At 41.7% G+C, this 22,951-nt stretch overlaps 1 protein-coding gene across 1 annotated transcript; it reads right to left on the reverse strand.

Annotated features, from left to right (window-relative positions):
- Window positions 1-1,401: 1,401 nt before the first annotated feature.
- LOC118393728 (adhesion G protein-coupled receptor G3-like) lies at window positions 1,402-22,725 on the reverse strand. The gene is made up of 14 exons (XM_035786752.2): window positions 22,588-22,725; window positions 22,287-22,314; window positions 22,074-22,097; window positions 21,924-21,986; window positions 21,546-21,584; window positions 10,799-10,927; window positions 10,065-10,184; window positions 9,853-9,895; window positions 9,653-9,753; window positions 9,220-9,344; window positions 8,676-8,944; window positions 8,380-8,470; window positions 7,947-8,227; window positions 1,402-7,501 (listed from the first exon to the last, which is right to left on the reverse strand). The coding sequence occupies exons 3-14, from the start codon at window positions 22,083-22,085 to the stop codon at window positions 7,380-7,382; spliced, it is 1,395 nt and encodes a 464-aa protein (XP_035642645.2). The 5' UTR covers window positions 22,086-22,097; window positions 22,287-22,314; window positions 22,588-22,725; the 3' UTR covers window positions 1,402-7,379.
- Window positions 22,726-22,951: the final 226 nt, after the last annotated feature.

Here is a 22,951-nt window from a genome sequence, read left to right on the forward strand (position 1 = left end):
GAAAAGAGCAGTGTGGAGTGCAATAGAGATTACATCATCTGTGGATCTGTTGGGGCGATATGCAAATTGGAGTGGGTCTAGTTTTTCTTGGATAATGTTGTTGTCAGCCATAACCAGCCTTTCAAAGAACTTCATGGTTACAGACGTGAGTGTTACGGGTCGGTAGTCATTTAGGCAGGTTACCTTAGTGTTTTGGGTACAGGGACTATGGTGGTCTGCTTGAAACATGTTGGTATTACAGACTCTGTCAGGGAGAGGTTAAAAATGTCAATGAAGACCCTTGCCAGGTGGTCCACGCATGCTCGGGGTACACATCCTGGTAATCCATCTGGCCCTGTGAATAATGACCTGTTTAAAGGTCTTAATCACATTGGCTACGGAGAGCGTGATCACACAGTCGTCCGGAACAGCTGATGCTCTCATTCATGCTTCAGTGTTGGCCATTGGTACCCGTTACATTTTGGATGCTTCGCAAGACAGGAAAATTCTCTAATTCACACAATTATCAAGAGAACATCCCTGGTCATTCCGTCTGCCTCTGATCTGGCGGACTCACTAAGCACACATGCTTTGTTTGTAAATGATGTCTGAGTGATGGAGTGTGCCCTTGGCTGTTCGTAAATAAAAAGAAAAAAGAAAATGGTGCCGTCTGCTTTGCTTAATATAAGGAATTTGAAATGATTTCTACTTTTACTTTTGATAGTTATGTATATTTAGAACCAAATACATTTTTGACTTAAACTCAATTAGTATTTTACTGGCTGATTTGTACTTTTACTTGAGTCATTAAGGTATCTTTACTTTTACTCAAGTATGACAATTGGGTACTTTCACATCACTGGCCTTTAGACAAACTGCACTGTGACAGCCTACCATGGAAAGTGGCTCGATTTGTTTGAAGGGCATTTTCTCCATGTTGACAGTTCCCTGGAAAGACCCAACAATCACTTGTATCTCTGTCATCTATGTTAAGTTATAATGCAAACTTTGGCCTGCCCTCCCACGTCTTTATTCATTCATTGTCAGACTGTTTGCCATGACAACAAACACTACAGAGAAGATTGCCTAAGGGCAGATCTGATAATAGGCTAGCTACCAGTCACACTATGCTCAAAAGACAGTACAACACAACATGTGGACACAACTTCAGATAAAAGAGAATACGTTTACTGAGAAATTTAATTGTTTGTTATTTGCGACTCATGAGCAGTGCTTATACAAAAATGTACTTCGTTATCATATAAGGAAATCAGTCAATTGAAATAAGTAAATTAGGCTAATCTATGGATTTCACATGACTGGGCAGGGGCCAATCAGAAAGAGTTTTTCCCTGCAAAGGGGCTTTATTACAGATGGAATGTAACGCCTGTCGTCGGAAGGAGTGGACCAAAGCGCAGCATGGAAAGTATTCATGATTATTTATTTACAAAAAAACACGAACAAGATAAGATAATGAAAGCACACAGTTCTGCCAAGTAATGACACGAAACAGAAAACTACCCTACAAAACACAGGTGGGAAAAAGGCTGCCGAGACAACTGAGACAACGATAGACAACTGCCTCTGATTGGGAGCCACACGCGGCCAAAAACAAAGAAATAGAAAACATAGAAGGCCCACCCTAATCACACCCTGGCCTAACCAAAATAGAGAATAAAAACCTCTCTATGGCCAGAGCGTGAACTAGAAGTACTCCTCAGTTTTATCAGCTGTCCGGGTGGATGGTCTCAGATGATCCTGCAGGTGAAGAAGCCAGATGTGGAGTTCCTAGGCTGGCGTGGTTACACGTGGTCTGCGGTTGTGAGGCCGGTTGGGACGTACTGCCAAATTCTCTAACACAACATTGGAGGCGTCTTATGGTAGAGAAATGAAAACACTGCACGTTTTAAAGTGGCCTTTTATTGTCCCCAGCACAAGGTGCACCTGTGTAATGATCATGCTGTTTAATCAGCTTGTTGATATGGACAGGTATCAGGTAGATGGATTATTTTAGCAAAAGAGAAATGCTCACTAACAGAAATAAGCATTTTCTGCCAATGTAAAATGTCTAGGAGTTTTATTTCAGCTCATAAAACATGGGACCAACAATTTAGAAATTACGTTTATGTTTTTTTTAAGCGTAGTTACGGCCCTGAGCTGGAAGATTCTCTGGAGCTCTTCAGCTTTCATCGGTTTAAGGTACACTATATATGTAAAAGTATGTGGATACCCCTTCAAATGATTCGGCTATTTCAGCCACACCTGTTGCTGAAAGGTGTATAAAATCGAGCACACAGCCATGTAATCTCCATAGACAAACATTGGCATAGAATGGCCATACTGAAAAGCTCAGTTCCTTTCAAAGTGGCACCGTCATAGGACGCCACCTTTCCAACAAGTCAGATCGTCAAATTTCTACCCTGCTAGAGCTGTTATTGTGAAGTGGAAACGTCTAGGAGCAACAACGGCTCAGCTGCGAAGTGGTAGGCCACGGAAGCTCACAGAACGGGACAGTCGAGTGCAGTGCTCGGTTGCAACACTCACTCCTGTTTTCCAAACTGCCTCTGGAAGCACCATCAGCTCAATAACTGTTTGTCAGGAGCTTCTTGAAATGGGTTTCCATGGCCAACCAGCCACACACAAGCCTAAGACAACCATGAGCAATGCCAAGCGTCGCCAAGAGTGGTGTAAAGTTTGCCTCCATTGGACTCTGGAGCAATTGAATCGTGTTCACTGGAGTGATGAATCACGCTTCACCATCTGGCAGTCCGACGGACAAATCAGGGTTTGGCGGATGCCTGGAGAACGCTACCTGCCCGAATGCATAGTGCCAACTGTAAAGTTTGGTGGAGGAGGAATAATTGTCTGGGGCTGTTATTCATGGTTTGGGCCAGGTCACTTAATTCCAGTGAAGGGAAAGCTTAACACTACAGAATACAATGACATTCTTGATAAATCTGTGCCTCCGACTTTGTGGCAAACGTTTGGGGAAGGCCCTTTCCTGTTTCAGCATGACAATGCCCCTGTGCACAAAGTGAGGTCCATATAGAAATGGTTTGTTGAGATTGGTGTGGAAGAACTTGACTGGCCTGTACAGAGCCCTGATCTCAACATCAAACACTTTTGGGATGATTTGGAACTCCAAATGCGAACCAGGCCTATTCACCCAACATCAGTGCTCAACCTCACTAATGTTCTTGTGGCTGAATGGAAACAAGTCCCTGCAGCAATGTTCCAATATCTAGTGGAAATCCTTCTCTGAAGAGTGGAGGCTGTTATAGCAGCAAAGGGGCAACCAACTCCATATTAATACCCATGATTTTGAAATGAGATATTCGATGAGCAGGTGTCCACATACTTTTGGTCATGTAGTGACATATCCCAATATTATTTGGTCATATAAGTGCATTTCCCAATATTGTTGGTCCTATGAAATAAGGGGACTATGTACAAAAGTGCTGTAATTTCTAAACCCGAAACGGATGAAAATAGCCTCAAATTATAGCTGACAGTCTGTACTTTAACCTCATGCTGATTGTATCATTTCAAAAGTGCTGGAGTAGAGCCAAAACAACAAAAATGGTCTCTGTCCCAATACTTTTTGAGCTCCCTCTATTTGTATATTTTATGGTCTTGTGAAGGCTGGCTGAAGGCTGGCTGAATTCTGGCAAGGAGGATGTTCTTTTATCTCAGCATGTCTACAGATTCTCCCTTCTCCCTGTTTTTCATTTGTGCTGAAATGTTGATACTGGAGACTGTTATCAGAAGAAACTGTGTAAACTAGCATTTATAGCTGCCTAGAAATGCATTGCCAATAATTGGAAGGTTGATTATCCTCCCACAATGTCACAATGGATGGCAGGAATGTCAAGTTACGTATCAGTGGATTAGTTTTATTCCAAAATTAAGGTATACTGGGAAACTTTCATAAGGTCTGGATGCCTTATGTGGAATACAGTATGACAAAAATAGTTTTTTAAATTTATTTTTTACTTTTGTTTCCAAAACTTTCCCTGGGGGAAAAAATGGTGGGAAGGAAATTGTGTTGGGGCAAGAGTTTAGTTATTGACTAGACTGGTGTGGGTCGGGCGTGCAGGCGGCTCAGGCTGGCTGGGTGGTCTGACTGAAATTTGAAATAGAGGATGTCTTAACCCTCCTGTTGTGTTCGTTTCATGTTAATTAATTCTGTGTTCCTGGTTCAAACTGACCACCCCATTATAGCTGATTATAAAATCACTAATAATCCATATATGAATCACCCAATGTTGTGTTAGATCTTTTATCAACTTAAGATCTTGTGAACTTCTATTTGCTATTTATGGCCTGTTGGCCTCATTGACCTGAGCTCATACAACTCATTTTTAGTTATTAAGAAAAAAAGCATAATGTATGGATTATTTTGACTATAACAAATACTCAGATGAAACATATTGTGCTATTTATCACAGACTGCTTGTGTCAAAGTTTAACAAGGACTCTCTCTCCTCCTCACCAGTGTCATGATCAAAGATATGATCAAGAGCCTCACATATAGTATATAATTTGGTCATTGTGATGCCACAGAATGAATTGTGAGCAAGGCCTCAAAAAGGCTTTATTATATACTGCGAGAAAAGATCTATATATTATTGAAACAATGTTGCGATTGTTTGTGAGAATGCCAACAGGTGTTGTTCCCGTGGCAGAAAGATTCTACTGGGGAAAGGTTCCCGTGGGGGTTGCCATGGAAGCCAAGAAGGGGAGTCAGGTGTGTGTGTGTGTGTGTATGTGTTCAAGCACAATTGCATGTGGGGGTCTGGGAGAGGAAGTGTCCATATGATGAATGGGCATGTGCCTGAACTCAATTTTATACGCTAATTGTAGTCTCACCCATTCATTTCTAATAACCGGTCATTTTTGACCAAGAACACCACAGGTGTATTTTGTGTGTTCAGATGCCCTGCGTGGACAAAGTCCTGGAAACGTATGACAATCAGATGAAATTAACTACATTTTCCAGAGAGAAAACTTGCAAATGAATCCAATTCGACCGGAACACAGCAGGAGGGTTGAGAGTTGGTCATTTGTTAAGCTTTTGGTTAAAAGGTACAACACAGTCTTGATTATCGATTTACCTTTGATCTAGTTCAGTCTTATTAATATGTTTGTTTGATTGATCTCTTACCTACTGTAGCTAGATGACTGTGGCCATTTGTTCCTTAGAGACTGCTAGAATTAGATTGTGTAGCAATGTTGCACACCTGTGTAAATGAGATATTTCTGTATTTAATTTAAAACATTTGCAAAATGTTCTAAAAACATTTTTTACTCTGCCGTTCTTTGGTATTGTGTGTAGATGGGTGAATGTTTTTCATATTTAATACATTTTGAATTCAGGATATAAAAACACACACTGGCCTGCTACAGTGCCGTTCTATAATGTCCAGAGAAGACGCACAACTTATCCAAATGGAATGTTTTAGGATATTTGTATTATCCCTAAACAAGATTAATAGGGGAGCATTTTGAGCTGCGTGTCTTTACTGTTCTTACGTAATGACGCACATGGCCTCTCCGCTGCCTATATTCAGGATTTATATTGAAAATCCGGCAGATTTTAATGATTTAATGTGTGGTGTGATCGTTAGTAAGCCTATTGCATATCTGTCCCTAAGTTTCTCAAAAAGAAGTGAAATCTCAAAAAAAAATTGTCTGGACCCTTTCCTTCTATAACACTCCATTTACATTATAAACTTTGTTTGAAAGAAAAATAACTTCACCTTTAATTTGGCTTTTTTTTTTTTTTTACAGTGTTGCCTTTCCAAGCCAAACGTGAATTTGTAATTTTACTCAGCAAGAGTTTTAAAAAGTTGAGTTAATAAACTAACATTAGCTCAAATTCTGTTCCTAGTTAACCATGAATGACTGTATACAAAGATTGAATGTCAAAAAAAGACTAAGAAAACCTATTCTGGTATCAATGTCAGTCAAGAGTTGTACAGTCACCCGTCTATGAGTTAACAAAAAAACATGTTTCAGGTGATGCTTGACAAAGTGAGATGTTCTCAGTTCTGCTCCAAATCCCTGACACAATGTGTCTTCCCGGAGGGTCGTCCAGATTCTAATGTCGCTTAGGCACCATGTAGTATAGGGGGGTGCAGGTGTGTGGGACATACAAAAATGCTCTTCATCTACGATGTTATGATTGACTCCTTCAAACAATGTCTCTTTGATCTGTTCATTGTAGGTGGAAATGGGGTCAGAGGGCAGTGGCATGTAGAAGTGTTGGTCTGACAATTGCCTTTTGAATTCAGAAAAACATCAATTGTGTACGAGATTCGCCTGTCGAATTGGAATGGTTGCTTCTGTCTGTAGCTTTTTCAGAGATTGTAGCTCCTTTTTGCTCAGTTTGGGTTTCTTCATTCTTTTATTCTGTTCACAATGAACATCGTCTTCCAAAAGGCAGCAGTATATTTCCACAATGACTTCGATGTTTGGGAGGGGAGAAAGTAGTCATAGGTTTCAATTGAACCCCCTCTATATCAATGACACAGTAGGGCCTCTAGGATATCTATTTTTTTTTTTTTTTAATGGCACACAAGAAAATCCAAAACAATATGATCACAAAGTAAAAGCAGAACAAAAACAGCATGTGCAGAAGAGGTAGAAAACCCCAGAGGCTTGTGGGGCATCCCCCCCTTTCAAATTCTTATGGAATTATTATTTACACAATTTACACAAAGAAAAGGTTTACAAAATCTAAAAACGTTAATTTCTAAACATTGATTTCTTATCCCTGCAAATATGGTGTTACGCTAAGGTACTATCTACTTGTAGGCCTAATGTTCTCTCAGGTAGCCCATAGGCTAGGAGGTTATATACTGTACGCCTTTTCTGCAAAAACCAAAAGGGAATTAAAATTCTCCAAAATGTTAGATGGACTAAAAAAAGAGCATATCTTTCAGAAGGTTTTTGATAACAGTCAAAGACACAGAAAGGCACCAATTCACAGTCGACCACATCATCTTACCCTCGTGTACGACGGTGACTGATCGATTAGGTATCCAAACGTATTTGATTATTTTCAGAGATGAACATCATTTGAACCTAATAGATGTGTTCCCTGTTTGCCTAGGACTATACACATCAAAACTGAATATGCATGGAAGATATGTCACAAAATACAACAAAATGAACACAAAGTGCAATAAACAGCACAACTTTGAAAAGTAAAAAAAAAAGTATTATGAGCACAGTAAGCTTTCCGAGGAAACCTGGAAACAAGTTTTCATTTTGTAATTACGATTTATAATGTATGTTTAGGTTTTCCTATAGTGAAAGTTATAAACCAACATACTAAATATTGTACTTATGTAATAAAAATGGAAGCAGTGGTATTAGTAGTAAAAGGTTTAACCGTGTTAGTCAGGGACTGGCCTCTCAGCTGGATGCATCTCAGTTACAGAAGATCCAGTGGTTGCCTTGGAGATAGATGCCTTCTCTGGCCGAGTTAGAGCCCAATAGCGTAGAAAGAGGAAGAGGCCTGTAGGGTGCAATAAACATTTTTACTGAATTACAAGAGCTGCTCTTGGAAGATGGAAAATAATGCCAAGAGTGTGCAAAGCTGTCATCAAGGCAAAGGGTGGCTATTTGAAGAATCTCAAATATAAAATATATTTAGATTTGTTTAACACTTTCTTGGTTACTACATGATTCCATATGTGTTAATTCATAGTTTTGATGTCTTCACTATTATTCTACAATGTAGAAAATAGTACAAATGAATAGAAAAACCATTGAATGAGTAGGTGTTCTAAACCTTTTGACCTGTACTGTATGTACTATTGCATTATCAGCAGTTAAATTACCATGAGATTTTTATCATTGACTTTTCATGAGATTGTGCTCCCGTACACAGGACTACTGTGTATGTATGTGTGCATGTGTGTACCTGATGTGAATGAGAATAAGGGCTTATTTTATCTCACCATGGAGAGAGTTGATGGTGCAGAAGATGTAGAAGGCTGTCTCCCTCAGGGGGCCAAACTGGAAGAGCAGGACCCCCCAGGAGACCCCCAGGAGCCAGGCCAGACCCAGCAGACTGAGTACTGTCCCCCTGTTCATACCCCTCTCCCTCAGGACAGGACTCTGACGGTGGGCCCTCACCACCTTCACTGTCACAGACCCAAAGCACAGCATGTTCACCGCGAATGTCAGCACGAAGTACGAGAAGGACACCGTGGTCAGAGCAGAGTCAGTCAGCCAGCACCTACGAATGGACGGACGGACGGACGGAGAGAGTCACAGACACAATCACATACATACACAGACAGGGACACATTCAGTAAATGTTTTACAGAGAGTAAGGGAGTCTTTGGGGATTTGAAAACACATCATTATCAATATCATGATATAACTTACATTTGAATAGCACCACCGTCTTGCTGGTATATTCTGTATTCTCCATATTTGCCACAAGCAACAATTATGGTAACTACTATGCCAGGTATTCCTGAAAGAGATGTGGTTCCCCGTTGAGTCAAACACCAAGAGACAGCGTTGATTCCTTAAAGCGATGAAAGCTGGAAGGATCCAAAGATCCCATGGACAATACCACATGGACAAAACCATGTGCAACTTGGTGAAACAGTTTCACTTCTCATTGATCAGGTAAAGTCCGGTCATACTTGTCCTCACCATTGACTTACTGCACTCACCCCATCCTACCAGACCCAGTTTGAGAAGGTATCTGTTGACGTGGATGTTGAAGACCCGGATGATGAGCAGATAGAGGTGGAACCCTTCCAGGGAGAACCAGGTGAGGGTGCACAGCAGAGAGTAGTGGGTGGCTGCTGCCGTAGCAACACACAGGCCATGGACACCAAGGGAGGCTAGGCTGTCGTTGATGAGGAAGGTTAGGTTGAGGCACAGCAGCGCCACACACAGGTGGATGTGGATGCACAGGGAATCATCAGATTTTCCCCTTCTGGGGGAAGAAGAGATTGAAATCTATTTTCAAAATCAACAACATAGCAAAGCTCATTGTTAAGGCAGTTCCTCTCTAGCTTCATTCTGCTTCCTCTTTGGGGTCAAGTTTCTGTAAAGGCACTGCGTGACAACTGCTGATGTAAAAAGAGTACTTAGAATAGAAAAACAAGTTTTTCCAATGAGGATGTTCTGTTTGAGTGGCATTGTGTGTGGTGGCTCGTTGTTTGCATGTTGTGGACATACTGTAAGTATTAGTTTTCAGTATAATCTGACCTGAGGTGGATGAGGAGAGCCAGACACAGGAAACAGAGGGATATTCCACAGCCCACCCTGGACAACAACGTCAGCAACCACACAGAGGAGGAGCTCAGACTGGCACTGGAGCCACTGACCGGAGACTGCAGTCAACAAAACACACAGTGGCTAGATCACACGTTGGTTGAGTGTTTCATTTTGGGTTGAAATTAATCCGTATCGTGGTACAGCACAATTTAAAATGAAAGGTAATTTCCGATTGAGCGGACAAACAAGTCACTTAGCATGAATGCAGTCTCCGCGAACATGGGAACATTGCACTGAACAGTGGTGCTATACGGCAGATCTTCCGTAATACAGTTTGAATCAAGCCCTTAATGAATTGATCAAAAGAATGTTAAAGTGAGGTCACAACATATTTTAAGAGTTAGGTTAAGAAGTTATTTCTCACCATAAGTACAGCGAAGAATGAAAGGTGGTTACAAGAGCACACTGTTTCATTTTCCTTTGTCTCAGTGACACATCCAGAGGAATTCCAATGTGCAACAGTATCTGTGTAACAAAGAGATACAGTGAAACATTTTCACCATTTCATTGAGTTGTATATAGTGCATCATAAAACTCTTTTGTTTAGTTAATAAATGATACTACCATTTTCAAGATCCCAGAACACACATGCTAGTGATTTGTTTTCCTATCAGAGAGAATAGAACCTGATTAGACCCTTCTTCTATTCCAATCCACACCATATCATAAACATGAATTATTGGAGATGTAAAGCGATTGATAGATTGCCGACAGAACAAAAATATAATAAATACATTTTTTAAAGAGTGTGATGTCGATATGCACTGCTCACTAACCACTGATACATTCTGGAAGAGGAACGTGATCTTAAGATCGTTACTGAGGCCTGAGATGTCCTCTCCCACATCGACGGATACCACTCGACTGTTTAGGAGCTCAGTGTTGTTCTCCTCCACCTAGTAGGGATCAGAAGAGAGGATATACATTATCTCTAAAGATACAAGTTAATAAGAAATGTCAGCGAGGACTACAATTCTCCATGATGTTTGAGTCCCACCAACAAGCAACAACATATTTCAAAGTTAACTTGTTCTCTTTTATCTGAAGTTGTGTACACAGGGTGTATTGCAGTGTTTTTTGAGCATAGTGTGACTGGTAGCTCGCCTAGTAGAATGACAATGAATGAAGAAGTGGGGGAGCAGGCAGAAGTTTGCCTTTGTACTGTAACTTTACATAGATGACAGAGATACAAGTGGTTGTTGGGTCTTCCAGGAAACTGTCAACATGTTAATAACGCCCTTCAAAAACATTGAGCCACTTTCCATAGCAGGCTGTCACATTGTAGTTTGGGCTTCATTGAAATATGCTCAAAAACATCAGTGTTATGTTTGTAACAATGTGTTGTCACTACATGATTCACATACTGGAGTTAAAATTAGGAAGTACCCCAGATGTTTTTCTGTGCTTTGCTGGAAATGAGGATGTCCCGAAATATGTAAATGTATGTTATGAGTGCAGGACTGTTTCATTAGTAATCTCTGATATGTTGTAGTTGTTACTGTTGTTTTACCGGGAACAGGCTGTGATGCTCAAACCAAAATACTCCCAGGTTAACTTCCTCTGCCGTGTCTCCCAGGAAAACACGTAAAGCCTCAGTAGGAATCTCCAACCAAATGTCATCCATCTCCTCCAACGTGGCCTGGTGGAGATGGAGAAAGAGTTATACATGTGATAACTGACTATCTCCCCATTTTGCTTTCTGCGTCCCTCTCATTCGTTGCTTACATTATTGGTGGAGGGTAGAGCCATTCTAAAGTTTAGCAAATTGTTCTTCTGATGTGATGTCACTGAACCTTTGATGCTGTCTAGGATCACTTTCTGAGGTCCCTGCTTGGTAACTTGTTGAAATGTGCTGTTGTAATGAAATGAAGAATCACAGCTCAGAATAAGCATGCCAAAAAAAAGATGCCATGAAAATATCTCTTTCATTTTTTAATTTAACGAGGTAAGTCCGTTAAAGAACAAATTCTTATTTACAATGACGGCCTACACCGGCCAAACCCGGACGACGCTGGGACAATTTTGTGCCTCCCAATCAAGGCCAGTTGGGATACAGCCTGGAATAAAATCATGGTGTCTGTAGTGACGCCTCAAGCACTGTGATGCAGTGCCTTAGACTGCTGCGCCACTCGGGAGATGTCAGTCGAATAATGACAATCGCTCAAACGACAGTAAAATATGTCAATCCTAATAAGTGGACTTACTTTTTTATGGAATGCAACTTCTCGCAATGGTATACTGTTTCTTCCTTTCCTTTACAATTTCTGTTCAAGTCATCGATAGAGGTTAGGTCATTCTTGTTAAATGTCTTTTCAATGCCTTCACAATCACATGTTTCCACACTTGGTAAAATCATTTCATTGGTGATGGTTGTGATGTTATTTTTAGTTATACAAGTGCTGTTCTGACTTAGATCTTGCATCCATTGATCCACACAATTCACTAGACGCATTTTTTTGCAGATTTCACAATTTGGCATGATGTTGATGGTGCAGTCTGTAAGAGGAGAACAGAGTTCTGGGTGTTGGTCAAATCAAATTACACTGAATAGAAATGCATTCTTCATTATTTTTCATTCATAACAGTAGAAGTCTAGATAATCTACATATTAATGTATGAAGAGTTTAATTCCAAAATGCAATATATTCACTTTCATTCATGTTTGTAAATTGACATTAAACATTTATTTTGTGAATGATATTCTTTTAAATTTTACCATGACATGGGTTAGTGAAAAGACAGCCATGATTTTGTTTGGACCACAGTATATTTGAAGGTTATTTTATTTCAGGGAGACAAATAATCATGTTTTGTGGCAAAACGCTATATATCCTTTTCAAATAACAGAATAGAAAAAGTATCCCAATTGGGGTTTAAATAGTTTTTGTTAGGATAAATCAAGGGAAGCTTTTTCAGTTAGATTATGTAAACTTTATGGAAAGATTTAAGGACTATTTAAGGACATTGAAAGTCTGTCAGAATTCATTTTCCTGTCAAGGATGGATTAATTCCTATTGTTGGAGTGACACAGCCTGCTGTCGTTTGCAGCCGACAGCCAATAGATATCAGTTTATAGGTTGTTTAATTTTACGATAAACGCTACAAATGTTGGCTCAATCGGATATCACCTTAAATTGTGAACCCGGATCTACCGCAATACTTAGGCGTTATGGATTGAATCCAGCTGTAAAACCTAGATTCAGGGCTGGATTCAATTGGTATTGTCCATGATTATCTGTCATAGCCTATTTCGGCGATACAGATTGATTCCAGCCCTGAATCTAGCCCTAAACCAGGGGTTAAATTATAATACAGATCTGATTATGTTCGAAGTGTGGAAAAAATATTTAGAGAAACCTAATTTACAACTGAACAGCCATAGACTGTTGCAGTGTCATGTAAATGTATCATAATACATAAACCTCAATCCCAACTCTCTAAATACATGGTTCTGGATATTGCAGTTAAAGCAAGTGTGTCAGATATGACAAACATATTGGGTTGTTGGGTCAACCCAGTCGATCGGTTGCAGGCGTTGGGTCACTTAACGCTAATTGGGCTGTTTTCCTTACAAAGAGCAAGGTTGGATTGTTAATGCTGGGTTACTGATGTTGGGTGATTGAGATTTGACCCACTGGGTGTGTTAATTCTCCAACCAAAATTTTTCCGTAAAGTAAAAAAAAAAAATCTGACACAGCGGTTGCATAGAGGATACGTTTATCTTTAATTCTGTGAATAACACTTGCATCTTTTATCAATGTTTATTGTGAGTATTTCTGCAAAATCACCGGATGTTTTGGAATCAAAACATTACTGCACGTAACGCGCCAATGTAAACTGAGATTTGTTATATATATATGCACATTATTGAACAAAAACACACAATACATGTATAACATGATGTCCTATGAGTGTCATCTGATGGAGATAATCAAAGGTTAGTGTTTCATTTTATCTATATTTATGCTTTTGTGACTGAAAAATCGCTGTGTGTGTTTTTGAATTCGGTGGTCATCCGTTTTCGCTGTAAAACATTTAAAAAAATAATAATAAAAAAATCGGAGATTAATGTAGCTGTGGATATTAACAAGGCTAATCTGAAAACAAGGCTCCCTAAATTTTATCAGCATATTGAATGCGCAACCTGGGCTGGCAAAACCCTGGATAATTGTTATTCCAACTTCCATGATGCAGACAAAGCCCTCCCCCACCATTCCTTCCGGAAAAACTTGACCACGACTCCATTTTGTTGCTCCAGCCTATGGACAGAAACTAAAACAGGAAACGCCCTTGCTCAGGTCTGATCAACGCTGGTCCGACCAATCGGATTCCACGCTTCAAGATTGCTTCAAATCACGTGGACTGGGATATGTTCCGCATAGCGTAGGACAACAACATTGATGACTACGCTGATTTGGTGAGCGAGTTTATTAGCAAGTGCATCGGTGAGGTTGTACCCACAGTGTCAATTAAAACCTTTCCCAAGTAGAAACTGTGGATTGATGGCAGCATTTGCGCAAAACTGAAAGTGCGAACCACTGCATTTAATCAGGGCAAGGTGACCGGAAACATGACCGAATACAAACAATGCAGCTATTCTCTCTGCTAGGCAATCAAACAAGCTAAGTGTGAGTATAGAGACAAAGTGGAGTCGCAATTCAATGGCTCAGTCACAAGAGGTATGTGGCAGGGTCTATAGTCAATCACGGACTACAAAAGGAAAACCAGCCCAGTCGCGGACCACGACGTCTTTCTCCCAGACAAACTAAACAACTTCTTTGCTTGCTTTGAGGACAATACAGTGCCACTGATATGGCCCGCTACCAAAACCTGCGGGCTCTCCTTCGCTGCAGGCAACGCGAGTAAAACATTTAAACGTGTCAACCCTCGCAAGGCTGCCGGCCCAGACGGCATCCCTAGCCGCGTCCTTGGAGCATGCACAGACCAGCTGGCTGGTGTGTTTCCGGACATATTCAATCGATCCTTATCCCAGTCTGCTGTTCCCACATGCTTCAAGAGGGCCACCATTGTTCCTGTACCCAAGAAAGCTAAGGTAACTGAGCTAAATGACAATTGCCCCGTAACACTCACTTCCATCATCATGAAGTGCTTTGAGAGACTAGTCAAAGACCATGTCACCTTCACCATACCTGACACCCTAGACCCACTCCAATTTGCTTTCCACCCCAATAGGTCCACAGACGACACAATCACACTGCACACTGCCCTAATTCATCTAGACAAGAGGAATACCTATGTAAGAATGCTGTTCATCGACTACAGCTCAGCATTTAACAACATAGTACCCTCCAAACTCGTCATTAAGCTCGAGACCCTGGGTCTCGACTTCGGCCTGTGCAACTAGGTCCTGGACTTCCTGACGGGCCACCCCCAGGTGGTGACGGTAGGAAACATCCTCAACACTGAGGCCCCACAAGGGTGCGTTCTCAGCCCCCTCCTGTACTCCCTGTTCACCTATGACTGCATGGCCATGCACGGCTCCAACTCAATCATCAAGTTTGCAGATTACACTACAGTGGTAGGCTTGATTACCAACAACGACGAGACGGCCTACAGGGAGGTGGTGAGGGCTCTCGGAGTCTGTTGTCAGGAAAATAACCTCACACTCAATGTCAACAAAACAAAGGAGATGATTGTGGACTTCTGGAAACAGCAGAGGGAGCATCCCCCTATCCACATCGACGGGACAGTAGTGGAGAAGGTGGAATGTTTTAAGTTCCTTGGCGTACACATCACAGACAAACTGAAATGGTCCACCCACACAGGCGCAGCAGCGCCTCTTCAACCTCATGAGGCGGAAGAAATTTGGCTTGTCACCAAATACACTCAACCTTTTGCAGATGCACAATCGAGAGCATCCTGTCGGGCTGTATCACAGCCTGGTACGGCAACTGCTCCACCCACAACCATAAGGCTCTCCAGAGGGTAGTAAGGTCTGCACAACGCATCACCGGGGGCAAAGTACCTGCCTTCCAGGAGACCTACACCACCCGATGTCACAGGAAGGCCAAAAAGATCAAGGTCAACAACCACCTGAGCCACTGCCTGTTCACCCTGCTATAATCCAGAAGGCGAGGTCAGTACAGCTGCATCAAAGCTGGGACTGAGAGACTGAAAAACAGCTTCTATCTCAAGGCCATCCCAATGTTAAACAGCCATCAATAACAGAGTGGCTGCTGCCAACATACTGACTCATCTCTAGCCACTTTAATTAAAAATTGGATGTAATAAATGTATCACTAGCCACTTTCAACAATGCCACTTTATATAATGTTTACATACTCTACATTACTCATCTCATATGTATATACTGTACTCTATACCATCTACTGCACCGTGCCTATGCTGTTCGGCCATCGCTCATCCATATATTTTTATGTACATATTCTTATTCATTCCTTTACACTTGTAAAGGTAGTAGTTAAGGTAGTTGTGAAATTGTTGGATTACTTGTTAGACATTACTGCATGGTCGGAACTAGAAGCGCAAGCATTTCGCTACACTCGTATTAACGTCTGCTAACCTGTGTATGTGACAAATAACATTTGATTTGATTTTTGTGGACAAAATCTTACACCTAGGATCCTAACTTAATGTCTTGCCTTTCTCTTGCATTTCAAAGATGTCAAATTGAAAACAGATGTTTTTTTGTTTATTATCTTTTCCCAGATGTAACGTGTTATTCTCCTACATTCATTTCACATTTCCACAAACGTCAGTGTTTCCTTTCAAATGGTATCAAGAATATACATATCTTTGCTTCAGGTCCTGAGCTACAGGCAATTAGATTTTGTTGTCATGTTAGGCGAAAATGGATCCTTACAATATAACCTACGTATTCCCCAAAAGTAATTATCATGAGAGAACAAGAAACAAAAAGTAATGTTGCATACTCCAAGAAAGGTTAAAATCTCACCTTTCTGGTAAAAATAGGAGGACACAGGCTCAAGTTCACAGTACAAAAATGATAAAAGTATGAAATATTTGTATGCATTTCCATTTCAACAAAACTATGAATAAGGCTTATGATTTAAATGCTTTCTAAATATAGTATAATCAAGTTAGAAAACGACTAAACAAGATTTCACCTTCCTTATAACTGTAAAATAGATATTTGGAATCAAACTTTGTACAATACTCTAATTCACAATGTTTATAGGTGGTATGAAATGTGTACAGTAACAATTACCTGGAATACCATGCTGGCTTGAAAGTTTTCTGCCTTTGAACCGTGTGAATAAAGATTCACAGCACGTGTCGATACCACGTATGATCATAGTATTTAGTACATTAGTCAGTGGCAGACAGATTAACTGAAGGGGTTCAAGGGGCAACTTCTCTTTCTTCCTGAAAATGATGCCTGATGATGATGAGAGAGAGGAGAGAGGAAAAACTTTTGACTTTTTCTTTGTCTCATTTCACACTCACCCCCCATTAAGAATGAAACACCAAAATATATCCTGTACTGCATATATGTACCATACTCACCTTTCCATCTACCACAATACAAACCAACATCACAATACCCAAAACAACAGACCACTTCTACAACCGTATATCCAAAACATCTTCCCCAGCCATACAGACAGCCCCCCCAACACACCATATCTCCTGAACCATCTCCACACTTTTATCATTCTATAGTACTCAAACTCAACCCTAAGGTGCGCAGAGACCATCCCATTAAACACTAGTAAACGGTCTGTTATCCCACCACCTTTGACCCTGTTCCTCCTTCGCCTGAGCAAACAGAAAATTCAACAAAACACATTTGGCCTTCTCCTTTATCAAATACCTGTATCCCATTACAAACATCCCAACAGTAAAAACCACCCCCAACTTCTCACAGACATTCCAACAGAGACATTAATGGCAGTAACCTGGTGCACACAAAAAAAACACATGAATCACAGTTTATTTCATTACACAGAAAGGACACCCCTGCCTAATTCCCGGTTCAACCCGTTCCAACCAGCTGTTAGTGGCCAGGGCTCCATGAAGAACCCTCCCCTGGAGGTCCCCTGACCTCTTTGGTACTGGGAGTTAGTAGAGCCCCCTCCATCTAAAACCCACCATACTCTCCACCCCACATACCCTGTGCCACTGATGTGCCCGCACTCCTGTTAGGCTCCTAATGTTCCTAATCCTTAACACAGAGGTTGTAGAGGGCTTTGCCTCCCACCCCTTCAAACTCCCCCAGGCTTGGAGTGTTACAATCTAACAAGTCCTCCAGACCCCCTTGCCAATCTCCAGTCTCTGCCATCACCTGCAGTGGCGGAAACATTGGTGGCCCCTCCTCCTTTGGCCGCTCAAACACCCCAGACAGTTCCTTCTGGACCTCGTACAGTAAACTCCCCAGCAGCCTAAGAGATGTTTTCCTGTTTGTTGTGCCAAGACTTCTGGGGTTTTCCACCCCTCCTCTCCCAGCAGTCTCAGGTCACCCAGCCTTTGTAAACCGCTGCCATCAGTTGCCTCTGCAGGGTGGCTGACTGAACCGATCAGGTACACCCCCAACCCTTTACGCCCTTCACAACCCCACTGTAAACCCCCTGGAAGCAGAGGTGCCCTATCCTCCCCACGCCCCACATAACAGAGCGTTGCTCTTTTCCCAGTTTACCTTTGCTGATGAAGCTTCCTCGTACACCTTCAGACTGGTCTCTAGTGCCTGCATATCCTGACCATCACAGAAACATTTGCATATGGTGACACTGCTATGCCTGTCACCACTTCCATGCCTGTCCAGCACACTCCCTGCAGTCTCCTGCGTAGCAGTCCCAAAAAAGTCTCAATGGCTAGTGGGTATAACTGCCCAGGTAGAGGGCATCCTTGTCTAATTACCCGTTTCACCCAGACTGGCCTACTGATCCCCTCCCTCCCACCTTGAACATACATGACGCCCCAGCATACAATAGCTTCACACAGGTTAAAAAAAACACTTCCCAAACATCACATTAAACAGATACTCATAGTCCACTCTATCAAAAGCCTTCTCTCGATCAAAAGAGACCAGTCCAAAGTTCACATTAAAACCTCTCAACAAGTCCAACATGTCCCTGATTAAGAACAAGTTGTCCGTGATTGAGTGTCCCGATACACAATATGTTTGGTCCTTATGTACTATCGAGTCCAAATGTGACTTCAGTCTGTTAGAGGACCTCGGCAAATATCTTGTAGTCCACAGAGTAATGCCACAGGCCTACAGTTCTTAAGTTCACACAAGTCCCTCCTTTCGGGCAGGAGAGTCAGAGCTGCTTAATTATTCCCCAGAATTTTTTATAAAACTCTACTGGCAGTCCATCGACCCCCTATGCACGACCGGAGGACATCTGGGTTACGGCCTCTGACAGTTCATGGGACAACAGAGGAATGTCCATTTCATCCCTCTGTGCCAGAGAGAGCTTAGGGAGTCCTGTGAACAAGACCTAAGCACACATAGGATCACACACTTCTGCCCTATACAATTCAGTATAAAACTCCACAGTCCGCTCCCGCATCTCCCCCACCACAGAGGTCACCCGCCCATCAGACAGCCGTAGACAATGCCTACCCTTGGCTTCACCGCTCTGTCTTTCCAAACTGAAGAAGAAGGAGCTGGGAGCATCCATCTCCTTCAGCATGGAGAACCTAGCTCTTACAAGTGCTCCCTTTGCTTTAACCTGGAAAAAACGTAATTCAGCTAAATTAGCCTGGAGGTCTATATTGCCTTGCCCCACCATCTCACTAATACAACACTCTAGTTGTCCCAATACTCTCCTAACCTCTTGAGGATGAGAGACCTGTGCACTCTTGACAGAAAAGCCAAATTTGGACTTCCCCCACATCCCACCATTGACTCAGACTCATCCTCCTCTCTTCGCTGCCCCCACCTTTCCCAAAAGGTCTGGAAACCTGAGCAAAAAGTGGCAAAACCCCACCGGGAGAATGGTAGCGCCCAACAGCCTATTGCGCCGATTCCTAGACGTGTAAAAACGATCAAGTCGGGCTATACTGTCTTGTGTTGGGATGTTTACTTCTCCAAACATCCACTAGGTCGAACTGATTAATGATGTCCCTTAACACTCCCACTGACACTGAATGAGGCTCTTCCCCATGTCTGTCTTTCATAAAATCCATTGTATAGTTCCAGTCCCCTCTGACCACCAGCGTCTCCTCATGCGCTACCTTTGACATTTCCTGTCTAAGACTCCCAAATAGAACCTCCCTCTCTCTCCCTGTGTTAGGCCATACACATTTATAAAGACAAAACCCATGTTGTTAATTTATGCTATTACAACAAGCACCCTATCCCTACACACCTCCTTTTAGGAGCACATTTTTAGACAAACCCCTACACTAAAATTTGTCCAATGGCTTAACACACTTCCCCCTTTCCACCAGAACCCCCAATCGACTTCATTCTACACATCACTATGTGTCTCCAGCAGAAACAACACCTGTATGTTTTTGTTTTACATATTCACCCAACACACTCCTCTTTCCCGTATCTCTGGCGCCATTTATATGAAGAGAGCCTACCCGAAGAGTCTCGATAAGTGGGAGAAAAGCCAGCAAAGAAAGAGACCAATAGCAAAGCTCAAAAAGCCCCATTGTCAGAAAGAAACTATACATCTAAACGGTGTCTGAAGGTAGACCCTTTCTCTCTGTTGTGACCCACTTCCTCAACCTAAACCGTTTCCTGGTTGAGAGGACAACATGTCCTTCATTTTTATAGCATGTTGTACTAATCGTACAAACTTTCTCAGATCAGAAAAGAAAGCCCCAAGATTAACTTTTTCCTCCTTGGTCTCATTCAGGAACCTTGTCAGTTCTCTCAATGTGTACTTTGACCCCTCTGCTTGACTGGCGGTCAGCTCCGGACGCATTGAAGAGGAGTGAGAAAAAAATAACTCCTCAGACTCACTTTACTCCTCATCTCTATCTGCCATCCTGACCACCTGCCCTTCCTCTCTGGTCAGGGCCTCCCCCACAGCAACAGGCAAAGGTTCCATGGTGCCGTTGACCACACCCCTTTTCCTTTTCCGCTTGACACCCTCCTCCCCTCTAGTCTCTTACACTTCCCCACTATACTCTCCTCATCCACTAGCATAACCTGACTAGACCCAGTCTAAGCTAGCCCACTATCTCTAGCCTGACTAGACCCAGCCTCCAGTACACCACCATCCATAGCATGACTAGACCCAGTCTCAGCTATCCCACTATCTCTAGCCTGACTAGACCCAGCCTCCAGTACACCACCATCCATAGCATGACTAGATCCAGCCTCAGCTACCCCTCTGCATCTCATTACCCCCAGCACGTTGACCTCGATTTCCCCCACTGGCGCTTGTGTCCTCACCTTGTCTATGGCCTTTATGTGGGCACTATCTGTGCTGGCAAACCCTGCATAGAGCCCCTCCCCATGCCTCACTTTAAAATGCACATTTAGCTGTGGCTCATTGTTTTTCAGAAAAAACACTTGCCTCCGGAACGAAACAACATGCTTAATGGCATCTGCCTGAAAACCTGCCGACAATACACGAAACCCGCTAGAAAACTTACCAAAACAACTCAGCTATTTCCTGATTTGATCATCCGTAATAAACAGAGGCAAATTTTCGACTACCACCCTGGTCGAAGGGGTAGAGAGAGGTGAAATTGGCACCAACACACCCCGTACAAATATTCCACTAGCAATTAGCCTGCCAACCAAATTAGCTATTTTCATGAACACAACCACAGCTTTGTTCATTCTAGAAGCAGAATATATACATTCAACCCCTACCTGTTCACCGACTGCAAGCAAAACCTCCTCCACTTTAACATTCTCAGGAACACACCTGAATCCATGCCGTATCGACAGCGTCTCCTCCGCGCTAGGCTGAGAAGCCATCGTGCACACCACACCTAAACCCCAGGAAACTTACTCTGTCCTCTTCCACCCTAACTTTGAAAAACAATCTGTGGATACCGCTAAAACAAATAGTGCATTAACCATCCACCATATGAAATAACATTGAAAGAAAAGACCAAGAAAGTTAGTTAGGACAGAACCCTCCACATCACACTCAAACTCCAAAAAACAGACAGACGGACAGAGATGTTTTTCTTCAGAGTTTCTGTGTGCCGTAACTGGTCACTGGACTTCTGCTTGATATTTTGGGTCTAGGCTTACAGGTTACGCTTCTGCTTGTTCTTCCGGGTCTAGACTTACTGGTAACTGTAAAATAACTTGCTGAGTTAAAAATAAAAGGTCTTACCACAAACTGCTTGCATTTTTGGATTGTTTTCACAAACATCTATAAAATGTTAAACAAGAAAACAAACAAATCATGACTTAGTGTGTATAATACAAGGATTGTAATTACAATGTGTAAGAGAATACTTAACATAAAACAGCTAAATATTCTATTATGGAATTTCATGAATAATTAATATTACTGTACTACACCTTGTTGAGCTGAAACACCTTTCATATGCATTGAGTTTTGCAAACTCTATTTTTGCTAAATAAATTTCACACACACACAACCCGTCCATGTGATGTTTGCAAGAAATGGATCTATCGACAAATGTAACCCTATTACTGAAATAGGCTAATACGGCTTGTGAATTGATCAAGGAGTTAATGACCTTACTTGCAATGACAGCCATGTGTAGTCCTCCATCATAAGACTTTTGATCTCCAAAGACTGGAATACCTTTTCAAATTGCATACTGTTTGTTAAAGGGTCATTTTGCAGTTCAGCAACCCATCTTTGGGAGAAAGTAGGTGAAGGGATACTTACGAGCATGGACATTTGGGATGATGCCTGATAAATTAACATTTGATGAATCAAAAAGGAAACACTATCAGTAAGATAAAATAGGCTAAATAATTGAAGTGGCAAATACTGTAGCTTTGTTGTCTTTTTTTATTTATAGACAGTTATGACATGCTATTAATTAAATAATCATTCGTGTTTATTTTGTGATGTAATGGTGTATGTCCATCAACTCACCAGGACAAAGTAACTTAGTAGCAGATGTCTTCAAAGAAAGAGAGAAATAAACCATCAAAGCAAACATATTACAGCCAAACTGTGCCATAGTAGCGCTAGAAGAAGAAACAGAGGAAGAACAGGTTGGCTTTTACACAAAATACCTTGCTGGTAATAGCAGATAAAAACATATTACAAAATTAATTAATTTTAGGCCTAACCTTGCACAAGGCTACATTTCATAGTCTACTTGCAAATTCCTAGGCTATTAGGCAAAACATTTCTGGTTAACAAAAAGATATTTAAAGCAAAGGCAACATACCGTATGAATTGATTATTCTTTTGTTTCTTCACAAACCTCTCTGTGATAGACTCGGGGAAAGACTGGGGCAGACACTTAGGGAGAAAACTCTCTTCAGCTGGTGGTGCCAATGAGAGATGGTGTGGTTGACAATACAAGTTGATGCTCAGGGTGAGGTACTGCGTAAATGGCGCCACCTAGTGGTAAAATACTGAAGAGTAAACAATATTACAATGAAAAGGGCAGGCCAAGCAATACTAGAACTGCAGCAGATATTATTGTTGTAAAACCAATGCTAGAATGTGTAGAGTATTGGTTAAATATGTTCAATAATGGAAAGTAAACAACCAAACATTGCAAAACTAGAAATAACAAAATCAAAGGA

This window comes from Oncorhynchus keta, chromosome 14 (genome assembly GCF_023373465.1).
Source record: "Oncorhynchus keta strain PuntledgeMale-10-30-2019 chromosome 14, Oket_V2, whole genome shotgun sequence".
NCBI lineage: Eukaryota > Metazoa > Chordata > Actinopteri > Salmoniformes > Salmonidae > Oncorhynchus > Oncorhynchus keta.